General features: G+C 43.8%; 2 protein-coding genes across 2 annotated transcripts; one reads left to right on the top strand and one right to left on the bottom strand.

Annotated features, from left to right (window-relative positions):
* The first annotated feature begins 6,970 nt into the window (after nt 1-6,970).
* On the top strand, nt 6,971-8,261 carry LOC100382026 (uncharacterized). The gene has a single exon (NM_001174791.1). The coding sequence runs from the start codon at nt 7,406-7,408 to the stop codon at nt 7,748-7,750; it is 345 nt and encodes a 114-aa protein (NP_001168262.1). The 5' UTR covers nt 6,971-7,405; the 3' UTR covers nt 7,751-8,261.
* A 6,950-nt stretch (nt 8,262-15,211) lies between these two features.
* Nucleotides 15,212-24,622, bottom strand: LOC100282112 (uncharacterized). Its single transcript, NM_001155025.2, has 5 exons — nt 24,151-24,622; nt 16,505-16,661; nt 15,966-16,192; nt 15,702-15,875; nt 15,212-15,619 (listed from the first exon to the last, which is right to left on the bottom strand). The coding sequence occupies exons 1-5, from the start codon at nt 24,337-24,339 to the stop codon at nt 15,533-15,535; spliced, it is 834 nt and encodes a 277-aa protein (NP_001148497.2). The 5' UTR covers nt 24,340-24,622; the 3' UTR covers nt 15,212-15,532.
* Between the last annotated feature and the right edge of the window lie 254 nt (nt 24,623-24,876).

Raw genomic sequence — 24,876 nt, 5'->3', positions numbered from 1 at the left:
GACAGTTTATTATTTGTAGAGTATGTTTTATCATTGTTGGGGGCCTTCGGCTTCCGAAGGTCCTCAAAAACAGGATTTAACAGTATTTCTGGAGTATAATGTGTGAACAGGTATCTTCGGACTCAAGTCGGCATCACAGCAGACCAGAATAATACGAAGGTTGATACAGCGCCGAAGGTGTGAGCAGGAAAGCTTCGGCGTGGCAGCAAAAAGTGAAACCGACTTAAAGATGAAAAGGCTATTCAGACCTCGATAGATTACTATAGAATTATTATCAAATGTAAAGGGCATGAATGTAATTTTGTATGGGTTGTGTCCCGTGCCTATAAATAGGTGAACAGTACCCCCGTACTGTTTACGCGGATTTGGCATTCGCTTTTTGCGTCACGCTTGTACTTTCATCTCCTTCAAGTTGAAGGTACATTTGTAATTCATCGTTATTTCTGTTTATACATGATAGTAATATATAATTGTTTGTGGTGTCCTTTATATTCCTTACAATTCATCCTTCGTCACTGTATAGTGAATTTATGAAGGTACGCCCTTCATAACCTTCGTCCGAAAACCATTATATCCTAAGGGGAATAATGCTTCGAAGGACGAAGGACTTTACCGATTAATATTTTCTATGTTGCCTTGTTCTTGACTCATAGCATTTGAGAACAAGTCCCCAACAATCATGATTTGAGATACACTCATCTTTTGTAGCCATGATATTTCTGGTGAACTTATGATTTGAGATACAACACGGTTTCTAATTTACAGTGTAACGAACTGGTGGACACCATCTCAACACTCTTTATATTCAATCTGCAGAACTATCAGAAACTGCATAGCTTGAAATTTCCAGCCATGTTCTGTCACCTATCGTCTTCCTCAAGCTGAAGAAATCGACTGGTTCTCCTACCACTGATCTAGACCTTCTTGAAAGTATTGCTGACAAGGTAAGTTCGAATCAATTTCTAATACAATTTCAAGGTGCGGTTATGACAAGGTAAGTTCGAACCAATAGGCCTTGAAAGAAGATTCAATTTTCATTATGACATCAAAGAAATCAATCTAGATAGGTGCAAACTTCCTATTGGAATCTGCCTGTTTGTATTAGCTTATTGCAAACTCTTCAAGTAACTCTCTGCTCTGCTTTAACTTTTTTTATGTTTACCTATAAAAGGAGTATTAAAGCAAGCCCTTTATCACACTTGTTCATTCATGTTCTCAGCTCTATTGTTATTATTCTTTTGAATGTCTGTGGTGTTGTGGCGATTGTGAAACATTGAACTCTTCTGCTCAGTACGGTTAAACTATGCATCCTCCGAGGTTCAGCTTCTACGACGCTAACAAACCAACATACATATCACGGAGAAACCTACCACCATCTATTGTCAACAATAGTAAGGTCTTATCCCCTCTGTCTGCACTAAATGGGTCATTGTGTTTTCCTTTTTGCACTATATTAAATTATTTATTTCACGTTTTTTATTAATTAATTAGTATTGCGCTTACCTGCCTTTGCTATCCTTATTTTGACATTTGGGGCATCCATTTACTATTCCTTGAAGGCCTATCCGGCTGATGTGCCCCCTTCTAACACGTTGGTGTTAGTGCAGATCACTGATTCAATCATTTCCCACGGATGTTTCTTGGATTACTGTGGTGTAAAATATAGTGTTGTTGGAGTTCGTTCTTAGATAGGCACCAATATGCACCTCAAGGTTAGATCTCTTCCTTTGTTGCCTGAAGTGTTTCATTGTACAAACATAGAGAAACAAGTATAAAGCGTCATAGATTTGTTCCAATGTTCTGTAATTAGCGACTAATGTATCTCTTCATCTTCTCATCTTTGACATCATCTTTTACTATTCAATCCTAATATCTCCCCTTTTGCTCTCTGTAGAAAGTGTATCATAGACAAGAATGTGAGGATAGGGAAGAATGTGATGATCTCCAACTCTGAAGTAAAGTTAATCTCTACACAGTTATTCAATATATAGCAGTACCATGAATGCAAGGCCATCTGAAATCAGCCAAATCACTTTGCCACTTTGCCAGCATAGCTCTTTTCCTTTTTCTAATGCATATGTACTTCTCCATAGAATGTATCATCAACTCTAAAACAAATCCGGCTGGGTGTAACATTTCACAGGGTGTAGAGGAAGCTGATAGGACCTCCGAAGGCTTCTACATCCTATCCGGCATCACTATCGTACTGAAGAACTCGAAAAGGTCTCACAAGGCTAAATGGTATTTGCGGGCAGAAACAATGATAGGAGTTCTTTGTAGTTTTACAATAAGATGTCGTACAGCAGTCAAGAGGTTCTGCTTGTCTCTCCATGTTGTATTCGACTCGAACAATGTTGCAAATCATGAACATTGTCCGTTTCAATTTTTGTTCCTTGGACATTTACACAGACCTTTTAAAAATTTCTTTCTTACTGAACACCAAATGCCTTTATTCTAATCAGTTCGTAACCAAGTTTCAAGTTTCTTGTGCCTCGTGTGCTTGATCATGTATTCACATTATAGGTTGCATGTTTCAAATTGCATTACCGATAATTTTGGAAGTAGAAAGTAGAGGTAGCCTGCCTGGTCCTGATACTTTGCTTCAAACGTGCCATATATAAAACTTAAGTCAGATAAGTGCTCGTGGACAATGCAAGGAATAAGTAACTAGGTGTGTGCCCGTGCGTTGCAACGGAAACATATAATACCATTGGTAACTTATGTAAGCTGGGGATGAGCATCGACGCATATTTGACCGGATCTTTTTCTTCCTTGGAGATCTGGGAGTGTTGCAACGGAAACATATAATACCATTGGTAACTTATTTATCGATTTAGGTGGGGCAGCAGGCTGCTGCGCTCTTGGGAGAGCATCCCATCTACCACGTCGTACAGCGTACCATTGGCTGTGGGGCCGCCATGTCCCTAGTGGCACTGCCCGGTAAGGAGGGTGGGTATTTGGGGGAGTATCGGCAAAGTATTACTCAGATCATCTAACCAACTCAGCTAATTTGAAGTTCCAGTGAACACAACTGAAGCCGCGTGTATTCCGTTTCATCATCGATTATATGCATTATTATATACAAGTTAATGCAGCATAGATACTGCTTTCTACCCACCCAATTCTTCTAATAATATGCATTCACAGTAAATACAACAATCTCCTAGCAACAAAAACCTTAAAAATAGTTGTATTCCTGAGCGCGTCACTTGTAGGCGTGGATGTAGTCTTGGAAGTAGAAGTTCTGGATGAAGTTGGCAAGCCAGCGGGAGGCAGCGAAGCACAGCACGGCCGCCGACACGACCGCGGCCCTCTGAACAGTCGACGTGAGGACCGTTCCCTTGGCGACGGCAAGGAACCCGACGACACCGACCGAGGCCACCTGCAGGGCAGCCTCGAGCGCCTTCATGGCCTTGAGCGCCGCGTTGCAGCTCTTGCACTGCACCACGTGCGACCATTACCTGCCATGAGCGTCCACAGTTATATGTTTCCGTTGCAAGCACGGGCACACACCTAGTTAACCTATTAATTATCTTTAATTCTATTGTAGGAACAAATGATCTAATTCATTAGAAAGGAAATTATGTATAAACTATCATTTTAGTTATGACGGTGTGAGCACTTAATTAAACCATTTTATTATTATAAAATTCTATTCTTTCTGTTTTCTCCTTTCTTTTCTAAATAGAAATTATACGTATAACTAAAAATTATTTATTTATAATTCTTCTAACATTTATATTCTAAGAATTAATTGTAAATTACTAATTGGACTTTTAATAACATATTCATGGTTATTATGACATAAACAAGTATTTTACTAATTCTAAGTAATTAAGTGTTATGCTTATATTTATCATAACTAGAAAAATCTATATTTTTATTTGGCCAAGAATACATGGCCTACGTGTAATGACTTAACCAATTCTATAGAAATAAACTAATTATTACCTAATTATTTATACTATGAATAGTGATCTCCTTTTAGATTTATCTTTTCTTTCTAAAAGAAAAATGCCATTATAATAATTAGAGATCAAATACATTAAACCACTGTTTATACTATAATATTTGTATTGTTATGAATTCTATACCGCTTACTCAATATATGTTAAGAGAAGCTTTTATTATCTATTTAGTGGGTTTAAATGCACTTATGAATATAAACTTTTAGATAAATTCTAAAATTCGTCATAAACAAAATTAACTAAGATATTATTTATCTAGTGTTTTCATCACTAACACATGGTCTACCAAAATCTGTCATTCCTCTTTCCAATCCCAAATTCTAAAGAAATCGTAAACCAATATCACGTCTAAAAACCATTCACTAATTCATCACACAAAATCAATCGTTTACACATATGAATTCCAAATCACAATGAATAATTACCAAATTCATGAATTAATTTAAAACATGATTTTGGAGTTATAAAAATATTCGGGTTGTCTTCAACCTTGTGGTGAATGGAGGGATTCGGTCGCGGTGCGGACGAGGCTCGACGTTGGACGCGGATTCCGGTGAGGCTCCACGGATGGCGGACGATCGACGAACGGCGTGAGCACGGTCGAGGTGCTACACAGACGAGCTCCGGTGACGGCGTTCGAATAGCGAGGCGCGGAAGGTCCAGTTGGGGTGCTACGCGGACGGTCCGGCGACGAACTGGGCATGGCGTGGGCAGGGGTTTGACAGCGTGTGCGCGCGTGACGTTGCTGCGGTAGCCGGGGTGCTGCGCGGACGCGGTGGGCACGAGCTCCGGTGACGGCGTGGTTCGATGAGCGAGCACATGAGATGGGTGAGGGAGAGAGGTGAGGGAGAGAGTGAGCTCGACAGGGAGGAGCAAAGGGCTCAACGACTTTTATAGAAGAGAGGAGGGAGAGGAGAGGGCGGTCGTCCATGGCTTCAAGACGCCATCAATGGTGTTCATGGAGGAGAGGGAGTAATGAGGGAGGGAGAGGAACGGACGCATTGAAGCTTCTAATAACGCAGAGAAGAACGGTCTGCACGAGGCGTGGTTGGGCTTCGGTGGTCGGCGCTGCTCAAGGACCTGGCGCGGGGCCGGGATCGGGTTGCGCAGATGGGCGCGTGTAGGGGCGTCGGGTCCTCCTGGTGCCGGGGCGAGTGGCTGCGGGCGCGAGCGGCTGCGGTGTCGCGGGTCTGGGCGCCGGCTTGCTCGGCTCTGGCGGCTCGTGCTGCAGCTGGGAAGGGGAGGGGAGAGGGAAAGGCCGGGTGGGGCCCACGCGGCAGGGAAGAAGGGGATTTCCCCCTGGCGGCGGCTGGAGAAGCAGGATGGGAGGGGGCGGTGGCTGTTGCGTAGGGCCAAGGACTATGGGTGTGTGCGTTCCAATTTTTGGTCTGGGGAAGATGAAGTCTCTTACAAGTAGGGCCCACCTGCCATAGAAATATGAGAGTGGAAAGAAGAGAGTGACATGGGAGGCATACACCATACAGGGAGATGGGCCGAACGATCGTGTGTTTTGTCTTTCTTTTTTTTGTTTTCTTCTTTTTCTTCTATTTTTAATTAAGAAGATATATAAAATTATATATTTAGATATTTAAAAAAACTATAATAAATTTAAAAATAATATTACATAAATAAAACACTCAATCTGAAAAATAATTTATTTCAGGATTAATCCACTAATCAAATAAAATGGACATCAATTAAATCAATAAAAAGGAAACTTTTGTAAATACTTACAAACAAATGATCAATTATGTAAAAAATACATATTTTCTTAGTTATATATTTTAACAATTCATTATTATTTTATAAAATGAACTTTTCTCATAAAGTTAATCTAAAATTTGGATTTGCGAAATCAAGTCAAATAAAATGTGTGCTTCAACATGAATGCATCACACACTTGGTAAAATTTTATCTATCGAAAAAATTGTTCAATTCATTTTATATCAATGTTTCCTTATTTAAAAACATAAATATGTTCATTTCTACTGAAAATTTATAATATAAATTGGTTACTTTTAGGTGATGGATTTAGGGTGTTACAGTACGTGAGTTTTTGATCTTGGCACATACATGGTTCGTATTCGGTTTGCCTTCCAAAACCGGGTGTGACATTGCATCAACCACGTCCTGCGGCGCTTGAGAAGAGCGGCATCACCAATGTGTAAGGAACTGAGGATAGGGAGGCAAAGTTTTGGTGGTGGAAACCCTCGCCACCAGCCGGCAAACCTTTTAGGCTTTCTGCAGCGGTGCGTGCCACGAGTCCCCTTCCCTGCATTTAGCACGTACAGGACCACGCTACGCCCGCATCGGTACGCGCTAAAGCTAGTACAGTGCAAGCGCGCTCTACAGGGACTCGCTAGATCTAACGGGTGGAAGCCGCCCCCTACCCTCAAGTATCGTGCGCTCTACAGGGATCCGCTAAAGCTGGCGGGTGGAAGCCGCCCCCTACCCTCGTGCACGTTAGTGTTTTTTTAGTGGACGAAAAAATGGTAATGAATAGTGAATAGGGTTAGATAATAATATTTTATAGTTGTAGATGGATATAGAGGTAGAATATAGGGATAATCGATGCGAGAGATAAAAAAAGTAGGGATGAAATGTTGGTGATGTGATAAAAAAAGTGATATATGGGGGAAAATTTAGAGGGAACCGCTGCGGATAGTCTTAGAAAGCGAGAGAAGCAGCACACACCAAATCTCAAGCGAGGCGAAGAGGGTTCCTCACCTGATGCAGCAACCTCATCCGGCGGCACCTAAGAAGGATGACGTCCCTGATGCGTGAGAAAAGGGAGGGAAAGTTACAGCTGTGGAGACCCTCACCGCTAGTAGCCAAACCTTTGATGATACAACACAAGAGCAGTAAGGAGCGCATGCAAAATCTCAAGGCGAAGTGGGTTCCTCATCTACTGCAGCAACCCCTTGTGATGGCGCCTAAGGGCATGAAGTCATCTCTCCGTGAAGGGACCTCTGGCTTATAATCCAAGTAGCAACAGACGATTTCCATCGGTCAAATATTTCTCCCACGGTTATAGAAACCACAGACCTATCTCCCTCTAAATATACTATTTACTTTATTTTAATACCTCCCTCTAAAAGATTATCCCCCTATGTTTAGTGTCTCTCCAACAATTCCCTCCACCCATCTCCCCCTATTCTAACTACCTAAGATTTTATCTATATCTATACTACTTCTTAAGACACTACTGTAGGCGTCCACAATCTATACTGGTGCACGGTTCTGCCGAGTGCTCCCCGCCATCAACGCCGATCCGCCATCAACGCCCGTCATGGAAGGTTGCCACGGATCCCCCATTCTCCTCCCCCATCTGCTCCGCGATTACGGGGATCCGAGGCCGCCATCAATGCGCACCTCCTCCCCACGACGTCGCATGGAAGGTTTCCACGACGCCGATCCGCCCCCACCCACCGCCCGTCATGGAAGGTTGCCGCGGATCCCCCACCCTCCTCCCCCTCTGCTCCATGATTACGGGGATCCGAGGCTGCCATCAACGCGCACCAGCTCCCCGGAGAAGTAGCCTGTCATCCCACGCGCTCGGCCGCCTGGAGTTACGGTGCGGTAGGCCGCCGCTCACGCACTCGGCCGCTGGGAGGCGGCGTGCGTGCGGGAGTGGGCCTGCATTGGATTCTCCGAGCAGATGCTTCGCAGTGTCGTGCTTCCTCTTGGCGGCTTTCGGCGCCTACACGAGATGTACATCCGTCCAGTCCAGCAACGTGCTGCTGGAGCGCCGCGCGGGCAGCAAAGGCTGCAGTTGCCGGTGAGGATGGGCCGGGATCAGGTCCAAGTCTCACTATCTCTGCTCTCGACCTCATTCTTTCTGAAGACGCAGAATACTCCAACTCCTCCTAAGGACAAGGATAAAGATGGAGATAATAATGGAGGTGGCCAGTGTGGGTGATCACTGATCAAGTTTGTGAAAAATAGGAGCTTACCTCCCATGCAGCATCACCACAAGCTGCTTATGTTATGTAGGTGATTAGATTGTGGTTCTTCACTGTATTTGTGACAGTAAAGAGGTGATCAAGTCATTTGGATTGGTGGGCAGAGAAGACTATTCAGATAGGTGCAGATTATGTAGGTGATTAGATTGTGGTTCTTCACTGTATTTGTGGCAGTAAAGAGGTGATCAAGTCATTTGGATTGGTGGGCAGAGAAGACTATTCAGATAGGTGCGGATGTACTGATCGGGAGGCAAATAAGGTGAGCGAGATTGTGTGGAATTGATTGCAATAGCGTATTGGATGACTACCAAATCTGTGTGTTGTACCTAAATTACACACGAAATGAGTTCATCTGTAAAGTTTCCATGCCATATATGTGAATATGCGAGGTGCCAAGAGAGATGCAGCATGCTCTTTGTGCTGTTGTGCCATGGGAATAAGGGTGAGCCTCTTAGGGCTTCAGCATGCTCTTTGTGCCATGGGATTCTTCGTTTTAACTTAAAACATAGAACACATGATTTTTCTAGATTGTATAGAAATAGCAAAGTTTCATAAAAGATGTGATGCGATGTGTTTGTTGTGTGCATATTAGTCTTAGTTTCTTCCAGTTGCTTTTGCAAGCTTAAATTTTTATCCTGTGTTTCTTCATTCGCTTGCTGGATAACTGAAATTTGGTTCTGTTGCTATTCCAAGTCACTCTGAAGATTCTTGATTTGAGCCTCAGATTCTTGTAACTAAGTCAGTACTTAGATTGTGGTTCTTCACTGTATTTGTTTTTTTATTATTTAGTTTATTATATTGTTTTTACAAAATCGCATTGTTGCATACATCTATTTTTTATTTAGCATATTATATTGTTGGATGCAGTTATGCCAATACAAAACTAAATTTAATTTTTTGTGTCAGTAAATTTTTTATTTAGCATATTATATTGGCAGAGAGCCCTCGGCAGAACCGTGCACCAGTATAGATTGTGGACGCCTACAGTAGTATCTTAAGAAGTAGTATAGATTTTTTAAGGTATGTAAACCTCTTTATCATCTAAAGATGCTAACGAGAGCATAGAATGACAATTAGTATTTCTGTATCTCAATGTATCTTAATATAACATGTTGACTTCGTAGCAACGTACGGGTATATACCTAGTTACAATATACATACGCTAGCTACTCTGTCCTGCTCGTCAACGAGATCTCCTGCTGTCGCGCCTCCTAGGGAAGCCTCCTTCCCACGGTCGTTGCTACGACACGGTGGATCATGGGAATGGAAATCCCTGCATACATCCGGGGAAGAGGCAGAGCCCTCATGTCTGGCGGTGGTTTACGGGTGCCTGTTGGAGGAGTCTGGTTGCTACCGTGTTCATTTAGGGCTTATTTGTTTTCATCTCAGTTCATATGGATTGGATAGGATTGAGTAGGTTTAAATACCAAGTAAGTCAAAATTCTTTTCAATTTTTTTAATCCCATCTAATCCATATAGGTTGAAAATAACCGAACAAGGTCTTACTAGGAATAATTTTAAAACATCCTAATTATATTACAAATCTAACATTTCAACATAGATGTGCATAAAATTTTATGCTAATTTTTAGTCATATTGTTAAATATTATTGAAGACATGAATAATTTTTATATAATTTTTTGTGCATTATTTCTTCCCTACAAGAAAAAAAAGGTGAAAAAACATATGAATCCGAATAGTATCCGTATCTTTTGTATCGATTATTTAAATGATATAGAATGAATTTGAGATTAACTATTTATGAATCTTAATAAACTTAATGTTAAAAATAAGAATATAAATTTACATACCAAATTATATATCCTATTTTTTTAATATTCGTCCCGCGTCATCTTTTTACAAATAACCCCTCACAACTATTTCAAATTAATCCATAGCACGCCTATAAGGGCCAAACGACGATCCGGCATGGGCCAGACGCCCGCGGGCCACAACTCTGGCCTAGGCACGTCATGTCTGCCGGGCCAGCCCGTTAGACCGTCGACTCATTTGATTAAATCGACGTAAAATATTAAAAAACAGTGCAGGATGTGGGTTTGAACCCATGCCCTGATGCCTGATGGAAGAAGGGCGGGAAACACTAGATTAAGTTGTCTAACCAGTAGAACATCATGCTCAGATATTTTTAATATTAAATATAAATTGTATATATATGTATATACGTTTTTTGTAAAATAAAAAATATAATCGTGTCGGGTCGGGTCGGGCCAGCACTACGGGTCGAGGCTACAACTCAAGCACGACACGACGTTCTTGGCTCTTGCAAGCATTAGATCGTTTCGGAGACCACATTGACGCAATAGACTCCATAGTGTTTGAGGTTGTTGAATTAGATAGAGCAACAATAATTGTCACACTAACAGTAAAATGAAAGGTTATTTGTTAGTTTTAAACGTTAGTAATTGCTACAAAATAGCATAATTTATATGCAGCGCATCTAGTTTTTATTGATGTCTGACTTTAGCAATCACTCCGTATTTTGATGTATCTTTTTTATAAGTTTGACTTCATGTGACTTATTTTAGAAACTTGAGCTCACAAACTTTCTTTTATTTGGTTTCTATATGGTGGAATTATGTCATTTTATAATCTCTGTTCGTTTAATCAGTCGTTGTTAACACTCATCTAATAGATCACTTTATTGGTCGTGTTGCACCAAGACATATTGCATGGAGTAAACAATAACATCAGTTAGCCAAATAAAAAAATATTATATAGAGAGTGAAGACCATCAATAAAAAATCTTGAATTTTTTTATGGATAGTTTACATGGGTATTGTTGTAAGTTGTCGCAACGCACATGCAACCGACTAGTTATATTACAAATCTAACATTTCAACATAGATGTGCATAAAATTTTATGCTAATTTTTAGTCATATTGTTAAATATTATTGAAGACATGAATAATTTTTATATAACTTTTTGTGCATTATTTCTTCCCTACAAGAAAAAAAGTGAAAAAAACATATGAATCCGAATAGTATCGTATCCGAATTTTTGTATCGATTATTTAAATGATGTAGAATAAATTTAAGATTAACTATTTATGAATCTTAATAAACTCAATGTTAAAAATAAGAATATAATTTACATACCAAATTATATATCCTAATTTTTCTAATCGAAAAAAGAACAAAAAATTAACATCAAATAAGTATTTGGATACATCTCTAACCTTCCTACAGCTACGGTTCGGAGAGGTTTGCGGTTGACTGTTGGAGTCTTAGGGCATGTTTGGTTTGTTACCTCAATTGCCACACTTTGCCTAACTTTTCTGTCTAAGGTTAGTTATTCAATTCGAACGACTAACCTTAGGCAAAGTGTGGCACATTTAGGCACAAACCAAACATGCCCCCTCTGCTCGCCTAAGTGTGTTTTTTATTTTTTAAATTAAACGAAGAGAGTAAAAGAAGAAAAAATTGCCACCGCTGAACAAGGATCATACGGGTCGACGTGGCCCCCTCTGCTCGCTTCTAGGTGCAGAGCCTTCCTTATGTAAACTAGTAACTTACGCACGGCTTCGCGCGCGCGTTGAGATGAAGCTTATCGGTGTCACATGTGTTGAAATGGCATAATATAATACTCCTTCCGTCCCATTTTGGTGGTCTCGGGTCGCGTGAACCCGTCCTAGTCTTGAAAAAACCCAAAGGCAAGTTGACATATGCAAAGGTTGTGATGAGAGATCCTCAGTTGGGTATTAATCGATTTAGATTGTCGTTACTTCGAAATAAAGACTGGATCACTGCTATGCATCGTAGTTAAAAAGTGAAACTAAAGTTGGTAAATGAAAGCTAGATTAGGCCAAGTGACTACTCAGAGTTTTATTCTTATGTTTTTGCAGGAGAGGTCATCGATACTTTTTACTTTTGTTAGTTGAAAATTGTTGCAGCTTTTGGAGGATGGGATGTTTATGTATGAACTTTTGGGAATGTTTCTACCTTCCAAGTTTTGTAATAAGTTATGTTGCGCGCGTTGAGATGAAGCTTGTCGTAACATGTGTTGCCGCACATATAGGCCCTGTTTGTTTCGGCTTCTGGCAGCTTCTGGCCACCAAAAGCTGTTGCGGACTGCCAAACGCTCAGCTTTTTAGCCAGCTTCTATAAAAATTGTTGGGGCAAAAACCATCAAAAATCAACATAGACAAATAATCGGTTGAGTCGTTCTAATAGTAGGAATCCATCACTTTCTAGATCCTGAGCCCTATGAACAACTTTATCTTCCTCCACACGTAATCGTAATTATACTCAGATTTTCCCCACAGTCAGATTCTCCCCACAGCCAGATTTTCAGAAAAGCTGGTCAGAAAAAAGCTGAACCAAACAGGCCCATATATATATGCTTCATGAAATAGCATAATATAATACTTCCTCCGTCCCATTTTATTGTTCATTTTAGTACCATATTTTTTGTGTCCATATTTAAATAGATGACAATAAATCTAGACATATATAAAACACATACACCAAATATTGTAGGTGGACCTGATTGACCATGGGTTGGCACAACATCCCCGTGACAGTACTGATGAAGTGATGAGCACCTTTGCTTGCAGTTTCCGTATGCGAAGGAGGTTTGGTTGTAGATTAGAAATTGAGCTGGATAGGGGATCCGGTTGCAACAGAAGATTGGTGGTTGGTCTCATTGCAAGGTCACAATGCTAGACAAAGGAGGAGACCAATTGCAACATTGGTTATGCATACTGCTTTGGAGCATTTGGAAGAAGAGGTATAGAAGAATCTTTGATGGCGAAGTGAACTCACCGGTGCAAGTTTTCAATCTAGCAAGAAGAAATTAAATGGCATTGCAGGACATAATGAGATATTATCTTATATAGTCCTCTATTAGCCAAACTACATGCTGCAAGAAACTCTCGTGTCGTCACTCGTCAACTTGTCAAGTTTGCACTAACCACTCTTCTATACAACTGGTTGCATTCTGGTTTTGGTTCCTAGATGATGGCTCCAATAAGTGGATCAAAGTAAAAGAAGGAAAAAACACTTCAGAAGGTGTTGCAGAATAAAGGCTATAATGTTCCTGCAATTCCTGGTCTGTCCCTTCAACCCTTATATAGTTCATGCAGCATTTTTAGTATCCAATGGAGGATAATACCGTCACCCCGCATGCAGTGTTCTTTGTTGTTTCAAGTAAGTCCACATTCTATAAAGACTTCAAGGTGGGAAATTGGTCTCGGCCATAAAACAGAATTTGGACACTAACAGGGTGTTTGGTTTAACAACGAGTACATTCATCATCTTCTCGCTCCTCAAATTTTTTTGTTTGATTTATGGAATGGAATGAGTTTTTCATCACCGTCTCATTCCTAATAGTTAGTTAGTACTAATATGAGGAATGTGTTTATCCCACCAAACTTAAGGAATAGACTCATGAACCACCTCATTTTAAATAGATTGAATCCTCAAACCAAACATCCCCTAAAATTCAGCTTAAATGGATGGAGACGACAACCGATATGGCAAGAAAGCAGAAAATGGTCTATTGATCATGGTCCTTTGGTTTTAAAGGAACGTGCTTCTTTCAGTATCCGCAGACTGACCGTCTTTTGTTTCCCAATGTTTTTCATATATTGTATTTTTAAAAGGTAAAAGAACACTTTTGACCACTGTGAATTAACTTGGAAAGGGAAATGGGCCATCAATTTGCAGCAATTGCTCAGCCGGTGAATCGATTCGCTGCAGGCCAGTAGTTGCTCGGCCGCGAGGCTCCTATTGAGCGACAAGACTCCTGCACACCGGTGGCCGACCGGGTCGTGGCTCCGCGCACCTGCGTGGGGCGTTGCGGCAAGCAGTGCGTCGGCGCCGTGGCCGTGCGCCCGTCCGCTGCGGGCCCGCGGCGAGGCGCAGCACCGCACATGGGCTTCTCGTACCTTGCCGCCTTCTACAACTATCCCCCTTGCCGCCCTGCTCGGATTCACCATCGCATATACGCACAACACAGCGTCACACACATTGTCCGTGCCCGATTCCCTACTCCTCTTGTTCTGCTTTCCATGTCGATGGGCGGCGCCGAAGAAGAGCGAGGAGGGCACGACGGAGAGGTGGACTATGCGACAGAACAACACGAGATCCCTCTGTCTCGTCGGCGTCCGGGATGGCCAAGAGCATGCGTGGAGGGATGAGGCGCGGCGCGAGAAAGAAGACAGCTGGGTCGGAGAGCACCAGCCGGGAAGTGTCGAGGATACCGAGGTGCACGATAGGATGTGGAGGAGAACGTACCTTCGCCGTGGCTGTGGGGACTGTGGACCTGCGGTCGCCGAGAAGATGCCGGAGAGTATCTGCTGTCCGTCATATATTTTTTTTTCTTTTTTGTTTCCTCCAGCAGGACGGATCTATCGAAACACTCGACGCTTTTAGACCTGTGTCCTTGGAAACGCAGCATGCCAGCATAGAACGAACGGAGAAAAAATGGTGGTTAGGTACTGTTGATGCCGGATCCAACAACGCAGATTTAAAAAGCGACGTGGACCACCTCAGCGTCGACCTTTGCGTCAGCGTTTATTATGCTTTCCATGTCGATGGGCGGCGCAGAAGAAGAGCGAGGAGGGCACGACGGAGAGGTCGACTATGCGACAGAACAACACGAGATCCCTCTGTCTCGTCGGCGTCCGGGATGGCCAAGAGCATGCGTGGAGGGATGAGACGCGGCGCGAGAAAGAAGACAGCTGGGTCGGAGAGCACCAGCCGGGAAGTGTCGAGGATACTGAGGTGCACGATAGGATGTGGAGGAGAACGTACCTTCGCCGTGGCTGTGGGGACTGTGGACCTGCGGTCGCCGAGAAGATGCCGGAGAGTATCTGCTGTCCGTCATATATTTTTTTCTTTTTTGTTTCCTCCAGCAGGACGGATCTATCGAAACACTCGACGCTTCTAGACCTGTGTCCTTGGAAACGCAGCATGCCAGCATAGAACGAACGGAGAAAAAATGGTGGTTAGGTACCGTTGATGCCGGATCCAACAACGCAGATTTAAAAAGAGACGTGGACCACCTCAGCGTCGACCTTTGCGTCAGCGTTTATTATATAGAATAGAATTGCTAAGAGCAGAGAGATCCTAGGGTTCTAATAAAGCGAACAAGTTCTACAAGCATAATCGTGCTTCAGCATGGACTGTGGGTGCAGATGTCTCATTATAAATAAAAATAAATCATTCCGGCTTAGCGTGTGCAAAGATTAATTTAAACATTGTTTTGTTTTTAGTGTGTTAAGCTTACGATATATATCAGTTCTCACACTTCAAACGCATACAGCCAATATTACTTCATCCGAGCTTCCCCTGCAAGATCCATTATTACAACAAGTATGCAAGGACCAGTGCACTGCCAACCCTAACATGCTATTTCATCTCAGCTTCCAGGTAGTTGGACCTTAGTGTTGTCGACTCCAATGATGGGGTACGATCGTATATGCAGCATTTGAGTCGAACTTGAGGTCCTGAGTCTACTTATCTTAATAGGTACTACCTCGATTTTTTTTATTTGACACTGCTTAGTTCAAAATCCAACTGTACAGCATCAAATATTAACGAACGTCCATGCATAATTATTCTGTTGAGCCATGGCAGACATTAGAAGACGTCAGGCGGGAAACGTCCATGCATAGAATTGCCCTGCTGAGCCTGCTTCAAATGCACTCTAAGTGCGTAATTATTTATCTGCATAAAACCATGTATCACAATTTACCTTTTTGTTGAATAAACAAAGGATCAAAATCACAAGGGTGGTGAACGGGGGTACCTCAAGAGTTTTTATCTGCTCCTGATATTGCAGTACCAACTGTTTAAGGCTGTCGACTTCCTGAGTCCTCACATCAAACTCTTTTTGGCGTTCGTGTTGTATCGCAACGCCCCGCTTCAGAACAGCATTCTCTCGGAGAATTATTGCAAGTTGCTCCTTTAGCATCACATTTTCCTATCGAAGGTAAGAAAACATAACTGCTTTAAGCTTCCCAAGGTGAAAAAATCCTACGATCAAAATGGCATGTGATGCATGCTATAGTACCCTATGCAAATTCTGCACTGCTTCAGGTCCAACTCGATCCATGATGGACTTTTCAAACACCTCCAAAGCCCTGGATGCACGAGCTCGCGCATCATCTATGTCAGAGGAGCTCATCATCTCTTTGACAAATAGGTCAACCCATTCAGAGCTATGATGACTTGTCTGAGAGTTATCAATTGCAGGTGGATTTTCAGTAGCTATGTCTAAATGGCCATTACTGGTGGTACCTGTCCAAGATGGAGAACCATAAAGTCAGTATTTCAAATTTGATTCACAAAACAGAGAATTCATGAAGATATACAATATAAGTTGGTCACAAAACAGAGAATTCATGGAGATATACAATATAAATTTGATTCAAAAAACAAGTAAATACGCCTCCTTGATGGCATTGCTCGACATTGTTTATACACCATCAGGTAAATGTTGACATGTGTAGCAACAGTAATATAAAAATACTTACCAATAATAGAAAACTTAATATATGCTATATTTTATTTGGCACACAACTATTCCCTGAAGAAATCTAACATACATACCTTCAGCCAATAAGTTATGAGCTGATGATATGTCCTTCTCAGATTCACAAACAGTGGCAGATAGGATAGCCCCAGCTGACTCCAGTCGCAGCTCGTTTAATCTCTTTATTGCAGAGTCCAAGTCATCTCCAGAGGCCTCAAGAGCTTTTTCAAGTAACTGATATAATTTTGAAAATGAGAATCATAACAATGAAAATCAAGAACGTCGAGCTACGATAGATATATCCAGCTCTATTCGCTACCAAGACGAGCTAAATATGCAACAAGAATTTATGGTTAGCAACAAGACATCTCAAACAATATTTATCTAGATACATAGTTGCATTGGACTTACGTAACTGAAAGCAACATTTTAATTTTTAAAATAGATAATGCAGTGAGACTTCAATTGCACAGCGAATGATACCATAGAACACTGCTAAGTGCAGAGCAAAAGTGACAAGAATATGAAAAAGGTCTTCATGAAACCTGTGAACCCATCAGAGCTTCAAACTAATAGAGTAAACAAAAAGGCATCAGCTAATCTAATACCTACTGAGAACTGGACCACTTCTAAGTAGGTGCAAGGTTTTAAAAATATAAAATGTTGACACGCTCATGGGTGAAGTTTTGACTTTTAAACGTTTAAACTTTGCTTAAACGTAATTTTAAACAACATAGAAAAAATACCAATATATCATAATTTCAGACAATAACATGAAGTTAAATACCAAAACAGAGAGTTTAGTAGCTTACCAAAACTTCACCCATGAGCCGGATTGGACCCCAAAAGTAACTAACAGATTGGGCTCAAAAGTAGCTAATGGTCTAAAACGCATGAAACACTTTGTGTTACAGTTTAGAACGTCAAAACGCTAAAACACGGTTTCAACCTCTAATTAGAGTTTTAACGTTTAAATGTAGTTTTAATAACACTGGGTAGGTGACTTATGCAACATGCTGAAATGCTCAGAAGTCAGAACAAGATTTTTAGTCAGTATTCCAAAGACCAGATGCAGATTGATATGATCCTGCCGTATAGGTGAATATAAGCAAATAGCATGCGCTCGAAATGAAATTTTCCAGCTTGGCTATAACAGAGGCGGAACAAGCTGCATGCACTACAACCTTCACATGTCAGTATTCTTACAGTTGCTGCTTCATAAATGCCCAAATCCATCCTTCATCTATGTGAAAAACATGAGTGCAACAGGTTCACTATATGATGTGTCGCTTAGTTGGTTAGGTGGTCTGAGTAACACTCCTTAGCCCTCAGGTTCTGAGTTCGACACCATGTGGTAGCGATTTTAGGCTAGGGTTAAAAAATTCCTTCTCACATAGACTACGGTGCCGCTGTGTATGGGTGGGGCAAGGATTCAGGAGTTTTCTTGATCCACATGAGAAGATCCTCTTCTTAATACAATACCTAGGAGTTGTCTTACCCCCTGTTGTGAACCCGGCTGCGATGCGCAGGGCGGGGAGGAGTGCACCACGAAGGGTGGGATATCAAGGTGGATTGAGTAGAAGAACGCAGGGAATAGGGTATCCTGTGTGGCGGCTGGGAGCTAAGATCACCAGATGGCGTAGGTTCTGCCAGGGTGATCAAGCAGCCGCACCCACAGGCACAACTTCTTTGATAATCTCCTAGTACAATCTAAGGCCACCTTTATAGCTTAGGTGCCTAACCATATTACAGATTTTCTAGGGGATAAGATAACTCTCCCGGGAGGATAAGCCTCCTTAATTATTGCCTAACTTTTAGTACTTCTTAACAAACTAAATTTGGCGCCTAGCATAATGCCTTCCCACAAAAGAATCTACAACACTTCCCCCCTCCCCAACAAACAGCTCGTCCGTGAGCGCCACATGTGGATATTGGCGTTTAAATGCCTCAATTTCTTCCCATGACGTATCTGCTTCTGAGCGCCCTACCCATTTTACCAACAGCTCCCAGACTCCTCTATTCAGCCTTGCTCGGAGGACCTTCTCAGGAGATGGAATAACCCGCCCATGTAACAAGGGTGGTAAGGGAACCAGCTGTGTTGGCACGGTGCCTTCGAACTTCTTCAGGAGAGCAACATGGAAAACGTCATGAATGTGTGCATTTGGTGGTAGTTGCAGCTTATAGGACACGTCCCCTATCTTTTGTGTGATTTGATATGGACCATAAAATTTTGGTCCCAACTTGGAGGGAGAAGCTGTAGTGACCCCTACAGTCGTTCGCTGTTGTAGCCGTAGCCAGACCCAATCTCCCACACTGAATTCCACTTCTCTGCGACGCTGATCCTGGTAGCTTTTCATAGTGACTTGAGCTTGCACTAGACGTGCTTTGATTTCCTCAAGAAATGCATCTCTGTCCTGCAGCTGGACATCAACGGCTGCTACCTTGGAGTTCCCTGGCTGGTAGGAAACCATAGGAGGAGGGTCCCTGCCATACACTACTTTGAATGGCGAGCACTTTAGAGCCGACTGATATGATGAATTATAGCAATATTCAGCCCATGGAAGCCACTTCAACCACGATTTAGGCCGATCCCCAGCAAGACAGCGGAGGTACATAGTTATAATCTGGTTCACCACTTCTGATTGACCATCTGATTGTGGGTGAAAGGCTGAGCTCATCTGTAACTTAACCCCGGCCATGTGAAACGGTTCAGTCCAAAACTGGCTAGTGAAAACTGTGTCCCGATCACTTACAATGGAACATGGTAGACTATGGAGTTTGACAATATCATCGAAGAAAGCCTTCGCCACTGAGACTGCCGTGTAGGGGTGGCCCAAGGCAATGAAATGGCCATACTTTGAGAATCGGTCTACAACTGTCAGCACTACTGACTTGCCACCAACCTTTGGAAAGCCCTCAATAAAGTCCATTGATATGTCAGCCCAAACCATAGAAGGAATGGGCAAGGGTTGCAGCAAACCAGCTGGATGAAGGTGCTGAGTCTTGTTGCGTTGGCAAACTGCACAACTGCGCACGAACTCACGTACCCGGTGGAGTGCTTTTGGACTGTAAAAAGATGTTCTCCACCTGTGAATTGTCTTTTGCACGCCTTCATGACCAGATTCATGAGCTTGGGCAAGAAGTACAGACCATAATGACGACGCCTATGGAATGAATACTTTGCCCTTGAACCGTAGCAGACCATCCGTTGTAGTCCAACCCGGACTAGCAGTGCCATCAGCCAACTGCTTGCAGATTGCAGCCACCTGTGAATCAGTTTCAGCTTCTGCCTTTAAAGTAGCAAATAAATCAAAGGAAGGCGAGGAGATGGTGTACATAGTTCCCATATCCTCATCCCGACGGGACAGCGCATCTGCTGCGCCATTGAGTTTGCCTGGCCGGTATTCCACCGTGATGTCATATCCAAAAAGCTTGCTGACCCACGTGTGTTGAGGAATCGTTGACAATCGTTGATCGAGCAGGAACTTCAAGCTATAATGGTCAGTCCGGACTGTGAATGGTCGACTCCATACATATGGTCTCCAATGTCGAACTGCTTTGACCAACCCAATCAATTCCCTCTCATAGGCTGGCAGTTTCTGATGATGGCGAGACACAGGCCTGCTGAAAAATGCTATGGCTCCATCCCCTTGGTGTAGAACTGCCCCAAATCCTAAGCCCGACGCATCACAGTCAATGAAGAATCTTTTGGTGAAATCGGGTAACTGAAGAAGTGGTGTTGTTAATAGTGATTGTTTCAGCTGGCAAAAAGCCTCTGCTGCCTCATCTGTCCATTGGAAGGCATCCCTTTTTAGAAGAGCAGTGAGAGGGCTTGCAACAGACCCATAACCAGCTATGAACTTGCGATAATATCCTGTAAGACCAAGAAAACCGCGGAGAGCTCTGAGTGTACGTGGTATTGGCCACGACTCCACTGCATCCACTTTAGATGGATCCATAGCGACCCCCTGTGCTGATACAATATGTCCAAGATATGACACTGCCGGTTCACCGAAGGAGCATTTGGAACGCTTGAGAACCAGCTTGTTGTCACTCAGCAGCTGGAACACCTGCTTTACATGCCTCAGGTGGTCTGTCTAGGACGAACTATATATCAAGATGTCGTCGAAGAAAACCAGTGTGAACTTTCGGATGAAGGGCTTCAAGATGTCATTCATGAGAGCTTGGAAAGTGGATGGTGCATTGGTAAGGCCGAATGGCATTACAAGAAACTCGAAATGACCACAATGTGTTCGGAAAGCTGTCTTGTGGATGTCGCTGGGATGCATTCGAACTTGATGATATCCACTGCGAAGATCAAGCTTGGTGAAGAAGCATGAACCCCGTAGCTCATCTAGAAGTTCATCAACCACTGGGATTGGAAACTTGTCTTTTACTGTTTTTGCATTCAACTCACGATAGTCTATACAAAACCGCCATGTATTGTCTGCCTTCTTTACCAACAAGACGGGCGATGAAAATGCTGATGTGCACTCACGAATGATCCCCTGCTGCAACATTTGGTCACACTGCCTCTCGATTTCATCCTTCAGAAGTTGGGGGTATCTGTACGGTCGCACTGCCACCGGTTCTGTTCCAGACAGTAACTGAATATGATGATCATGGCGACGCGAAGGCGGCAGACCGTGTGGTTCTTCAAACAAAGCAGCAAATGATTGTAAAAGTTCCTCCATGCATTCTCGGCTTTTGTCAATGGCTGTGCTGCAGAGAATCGGGTCCCCCATGCCTGTCAAGCGGATCAGCCGTCCTTGGCGCCAAAATGCCATAGTGTGGTTGTCAAAATTACATATGACGGGTCCTAAAGACCGCAACCACTCAACCCCCAGAACTAGATCGAAGTCGTCCAATGGTAAGGAGTAGCATGTTGTGGGGAAATCCTCAGTGCCGATGGTGAGCGTGGTAGTGACCCTGCCCCTGCTGGATATGCGCTCACCATTGGCCACTTTTACTAAGAGACCGGGTTGAGGAACCACTTGTAAGCCTAGGCGCGATACTGCAGCGTCACAAAGAAAAGTGTGGGTGGAACCAGAATCAACCAATGCAGTGAGTGTGATGCCATTGATGCTGACCGGAAGTCTGAGGGTGTCAGCGACTCCTATTCTGGTCATAGCCTGCAGTGAAATACCCAAGTCTTCTGGTGAGCCAGTTTCTGTGGTGGTGTCATCTTCCTCCAGTTCTAGCAGGAACACGCAGCGAGCAGTACACTTGTGATCAAGAGAATATTTCTCTTTGCAATGGTAACATTCACCATTGGCTCGCTTAGCAGCAATCTCCTCAGGAGATAGACGCCGGAAGCGAGGCCTGCTGGAGGCCGATGATGTTGGTTGTGCTGCTGCAGTTGTTGGGGATTTGGATGGCGCTGCTGGTGCCTGATATGAGGTGGTGCTGGAGCTGGCAGATAGCAGCAGACGTCTTTCATACACTCGGGCCAAATGCATTGCCCGTTGAAGTGTCTCTGGCATCTCCATCTCCACATCGGTGCGCAGGGGCTCCCCCAATCCTGGTGTGTACATGTTGGTCTGCTGTCGATGAGTCATGTCATCACAGCGGCACAGAATTGTTAAAAACTGTCGAGTGTAGTCTTCGACGGTGCTGGTGCGTTGTAATGCTTTCAAGTCAGCCATGCCATTGAAACGGAGTGGTGGCCCAAAACGCATCTGGAGAAATTCTATAAACCTTGACCAAGTGAGTACGCCACCAATGTCACGCTCCAGGGCATAAAACCACTCCGTTGCGACGCCTTCCAAGTGCAAGGATGCCTGCCGAACCCGCTCATCTTGATGAACGCCCATGCCGCGAAAATATGTGTCGCATTTGTTGATCCAAGACAAGGGTCAGCTTCACCGTCAAAGTGTGGAAAGGTAAAATTTGGTCGCCATGGTCCGCCGTCATCATAGCGATCACGGTGGCTGCTGTGTAGTGGAGCTCGGCGACCACCGCCGAATCCGCCATTGTAAGCGCCAGAACTGGGAAGCTCTGCAGCTGCGTGACTCTCCAGGGCAGGACCCGTGGACAGGGTAGCCGCGGCCAGAGGTGGCGCTAGCGGTGATCCTGTCGGCTGAACAGGTTCCTGTTCTAGGAGAGCGAGCCGTTGAGCGTGGGCGTCCAGGCGGTTGTTCATTGTGGCCAGCTGTCCCAAAATACGGTCCAGCTTCTCGGAGTCAGTCATCTTCCCAGGATCTTCGTCGCTGCCGGACATGGATGTCGCTGCAGCTTTGGAATCTGATACCAAATTGTTGTGAACCCGGCTACGATGCGCAGGGCGGGGAGGAGTGCACCACGAAGGGTGGGATATCAAGGTGGATTGAGTAGAAGAACGCAGGGAATAGGGTATCCTGTGTGGCGGCTGGGAGCTAAGATCACCAGATGGCGTAGGTTCTGCCAGGGTGATCAAGCAGCCGCACCCACAGGCACAACTTCTTTGATAATCTCCTAGTACAATCTAAGGCCACCTTTATAGCTTAGGTGCCTAACCATATTACAGATTTTCTAGGGGATAAAATAACTCTCCCGGGAGGATAAGCCTCCTTAATTATTGCCTAACTTTTAGTACTTCTTAACAAACTAAATTTGGCGCCTAGCATAATGCCTTCCCACAAAAGAATCTACAACACCCCCACATGTCAAGCTATTATTATTATGTGTCACAACAACTCAAACTCGTATGTCAAAACACTTGTGAATCGATCCAACATTACAAACATAACTTTTGAGCAAAAGAAGTCATGTTTCAGCAGAAAAACACCATAACAAGTATAATAATCCTAAATGGATAACATTAATTGATGACTTGTTTGCGACAGCTCCAGCAGCTCCAGATTCGCCGAAAACGGCTCCACTCCGGAAAAAAAAAAATAGTCAAACGGTCTAGATTCACGCAATTCAGATTTACAAAATTGGTGAATCCAGGGGCCAGATTCACCATTTTGGTGGAGCTCCTCAAGGGATGTTTCACCAACTCTAGTTTGGTGGAGTTGGTAAGAATTGCTCACCACTGCCACTAGTTTAAAAAATGATTTATTCTTTTTATTTCTTTCTTCTTCATTCCCGTACAACTCGTCTTCCCATCGCTTCCTCATCCGTCGGCGCCTCATCTCCTCCCACTCCAACCGGCCATCTCCCTCTCCGCCCCGCGCTCGGCCACTCAAGCTTCATTGGACACGCTAGCCCACAACTTCCTCGTTTTTTTGGTGGAAAAAGAAGGAACAAAATATACTGACATGTGAGGTCTACCCCAAGAGTAAATTAGGCAATTTCAACCAAATTGTTTCTACGTGGATCTGGAGTTTCTACATTTGGCAAACAGTTCCACGGTGGATCATATGATCTATCCCAAGAGTAAATTAGACAATTCCAACAAAATTGCCCCTGCATGGATATGTTACAATTGCCAAACAGTTCCACGGTGCTCAGATCCGCTAGTGGAGCTGCTCCATAGTGAATCCAGATCTAGATTCACTTTTTTGGCAGACCTGTCCCAAAGAAACCCCAAATCTTCACATCCAGATATACTACAATCTCAGGTCAAATAGTAATTAGAATTAGAAGGAGCAGCTTGATCTGATCTACACTTCTGAGTAACTGAATCGGTCCCTGTATAATCTAAGTTTTCGGCAAGATGATGAACCGTACAAAAGCGACGTCCCACCAGATATTTCTAATAATAAACAAAAAAACAAATGAGTAAAGCGCAGAGACGAACCTGGGGATCCATGTCGGGGAAGAGGGTGAGGAGGTGGTGGAGTAGACCCTCCCTCCAGCGGGACGGGGAGCAGCGGGCCCTCTTGGCGGGGTGATGGTGGTGGGAAGGGGACGGAGGGGAGGAAGGGGAAGGTACAAGCTCGTCGCCGAAGATGGAGGAGGACCTCTTGCCGCACACTACAGCAGACATGGTGGCCCCCGCTCCGACCGACGCCTCGCCGCGCCGCCGCCAATCCGTTCGTGGCCGCCGACCGCGCTACTCGCCCCCTCCGGCGCCGGACACCATCTGGCCCTCCGGGGTCCGGTCGGTGCGCCCCACCTCACGCGGTGATCCACGGCGGGATGGAGCTCGAGTCTGGGCTCGGAGGAGGCGCGCCCGGGGTGCCCGTGGACAGCGACTGGAGGCGGCGCTGGTCCGGAGATGGGGAATAGCTTGGTTGGTTGGATTTGTCTTGGGTTTGATTGCGTTGCGGTGCTAGGCTTGCTTTGGGCTGTGTGGGATCACGCCAAATTTTTATGGACGTTGCGATGTTGCGTCTTTTGGTGTGTTTTTCACAGGTGTCGTTGCTTAGGGCCTATTTGTTTACTCCAATGGATTATATAATCTGAATTATTTTTGAGGATTATATAATTTGGATTATATAATTTGGATTATATAATCTGAGTAGTCATGTTTGTTTACCCAGATTATCTGACGTGTTTCTGTTGGGCGGCGGGCTTCTCTGAT

This window comes from Zea mays, chromosome 5 (genome assembly GCF_902167145.1).
Source record: "Zea mays cultivar B73 chromosome 5, Zm-B73-REFERENCE-NAM-5.0, whole genome shotgun sequence".
Taxonomy (NCBI): Eukaryota; Viridiplantae; Streptophyta; class Magnoliopsida; order Poales; family Poaceae; genus Zea; species Zea mays.
This window is presented reverse-complemented; position numbering and strand designations above follow the sequence as displayed.

What these genes read in the sequence shown, in the direction of transcription:
- LOC100382026 (NM_001174791.1), top strand. Translation starts at nt 7,406, where the DNA reads ATGGAAGGTTGCCGCGGATCCCCCACCCTCCTCCCCCTCTGCTCCATG.
- LOC100282112 (NM_001155025.2), bottom strand. Translation starts at nt 24,339, where the DNA reads ATGTCTGCTGTAGTGTGCGGCAAGAGGTCCTCCTCCATCTTCGGCGAC. An exon ending in TCATAACTTATTGGCTGAAG is followed by an intron (nt 16,193 to 16,504) that starts GTATGTATGTTA and finishes CATCTTGGACAG; the next exon opens with GTACCACCAGTAATGGCCAT. An exon ending in CAGTGCAGAATTTGCATAGG is followed by an intron (nt 15,876 to 15,965) that starts GTACTATAGCAT and finishes TACCTTCGATAG; the next exon opens with GAAAATGTGATGCTAAAGGA.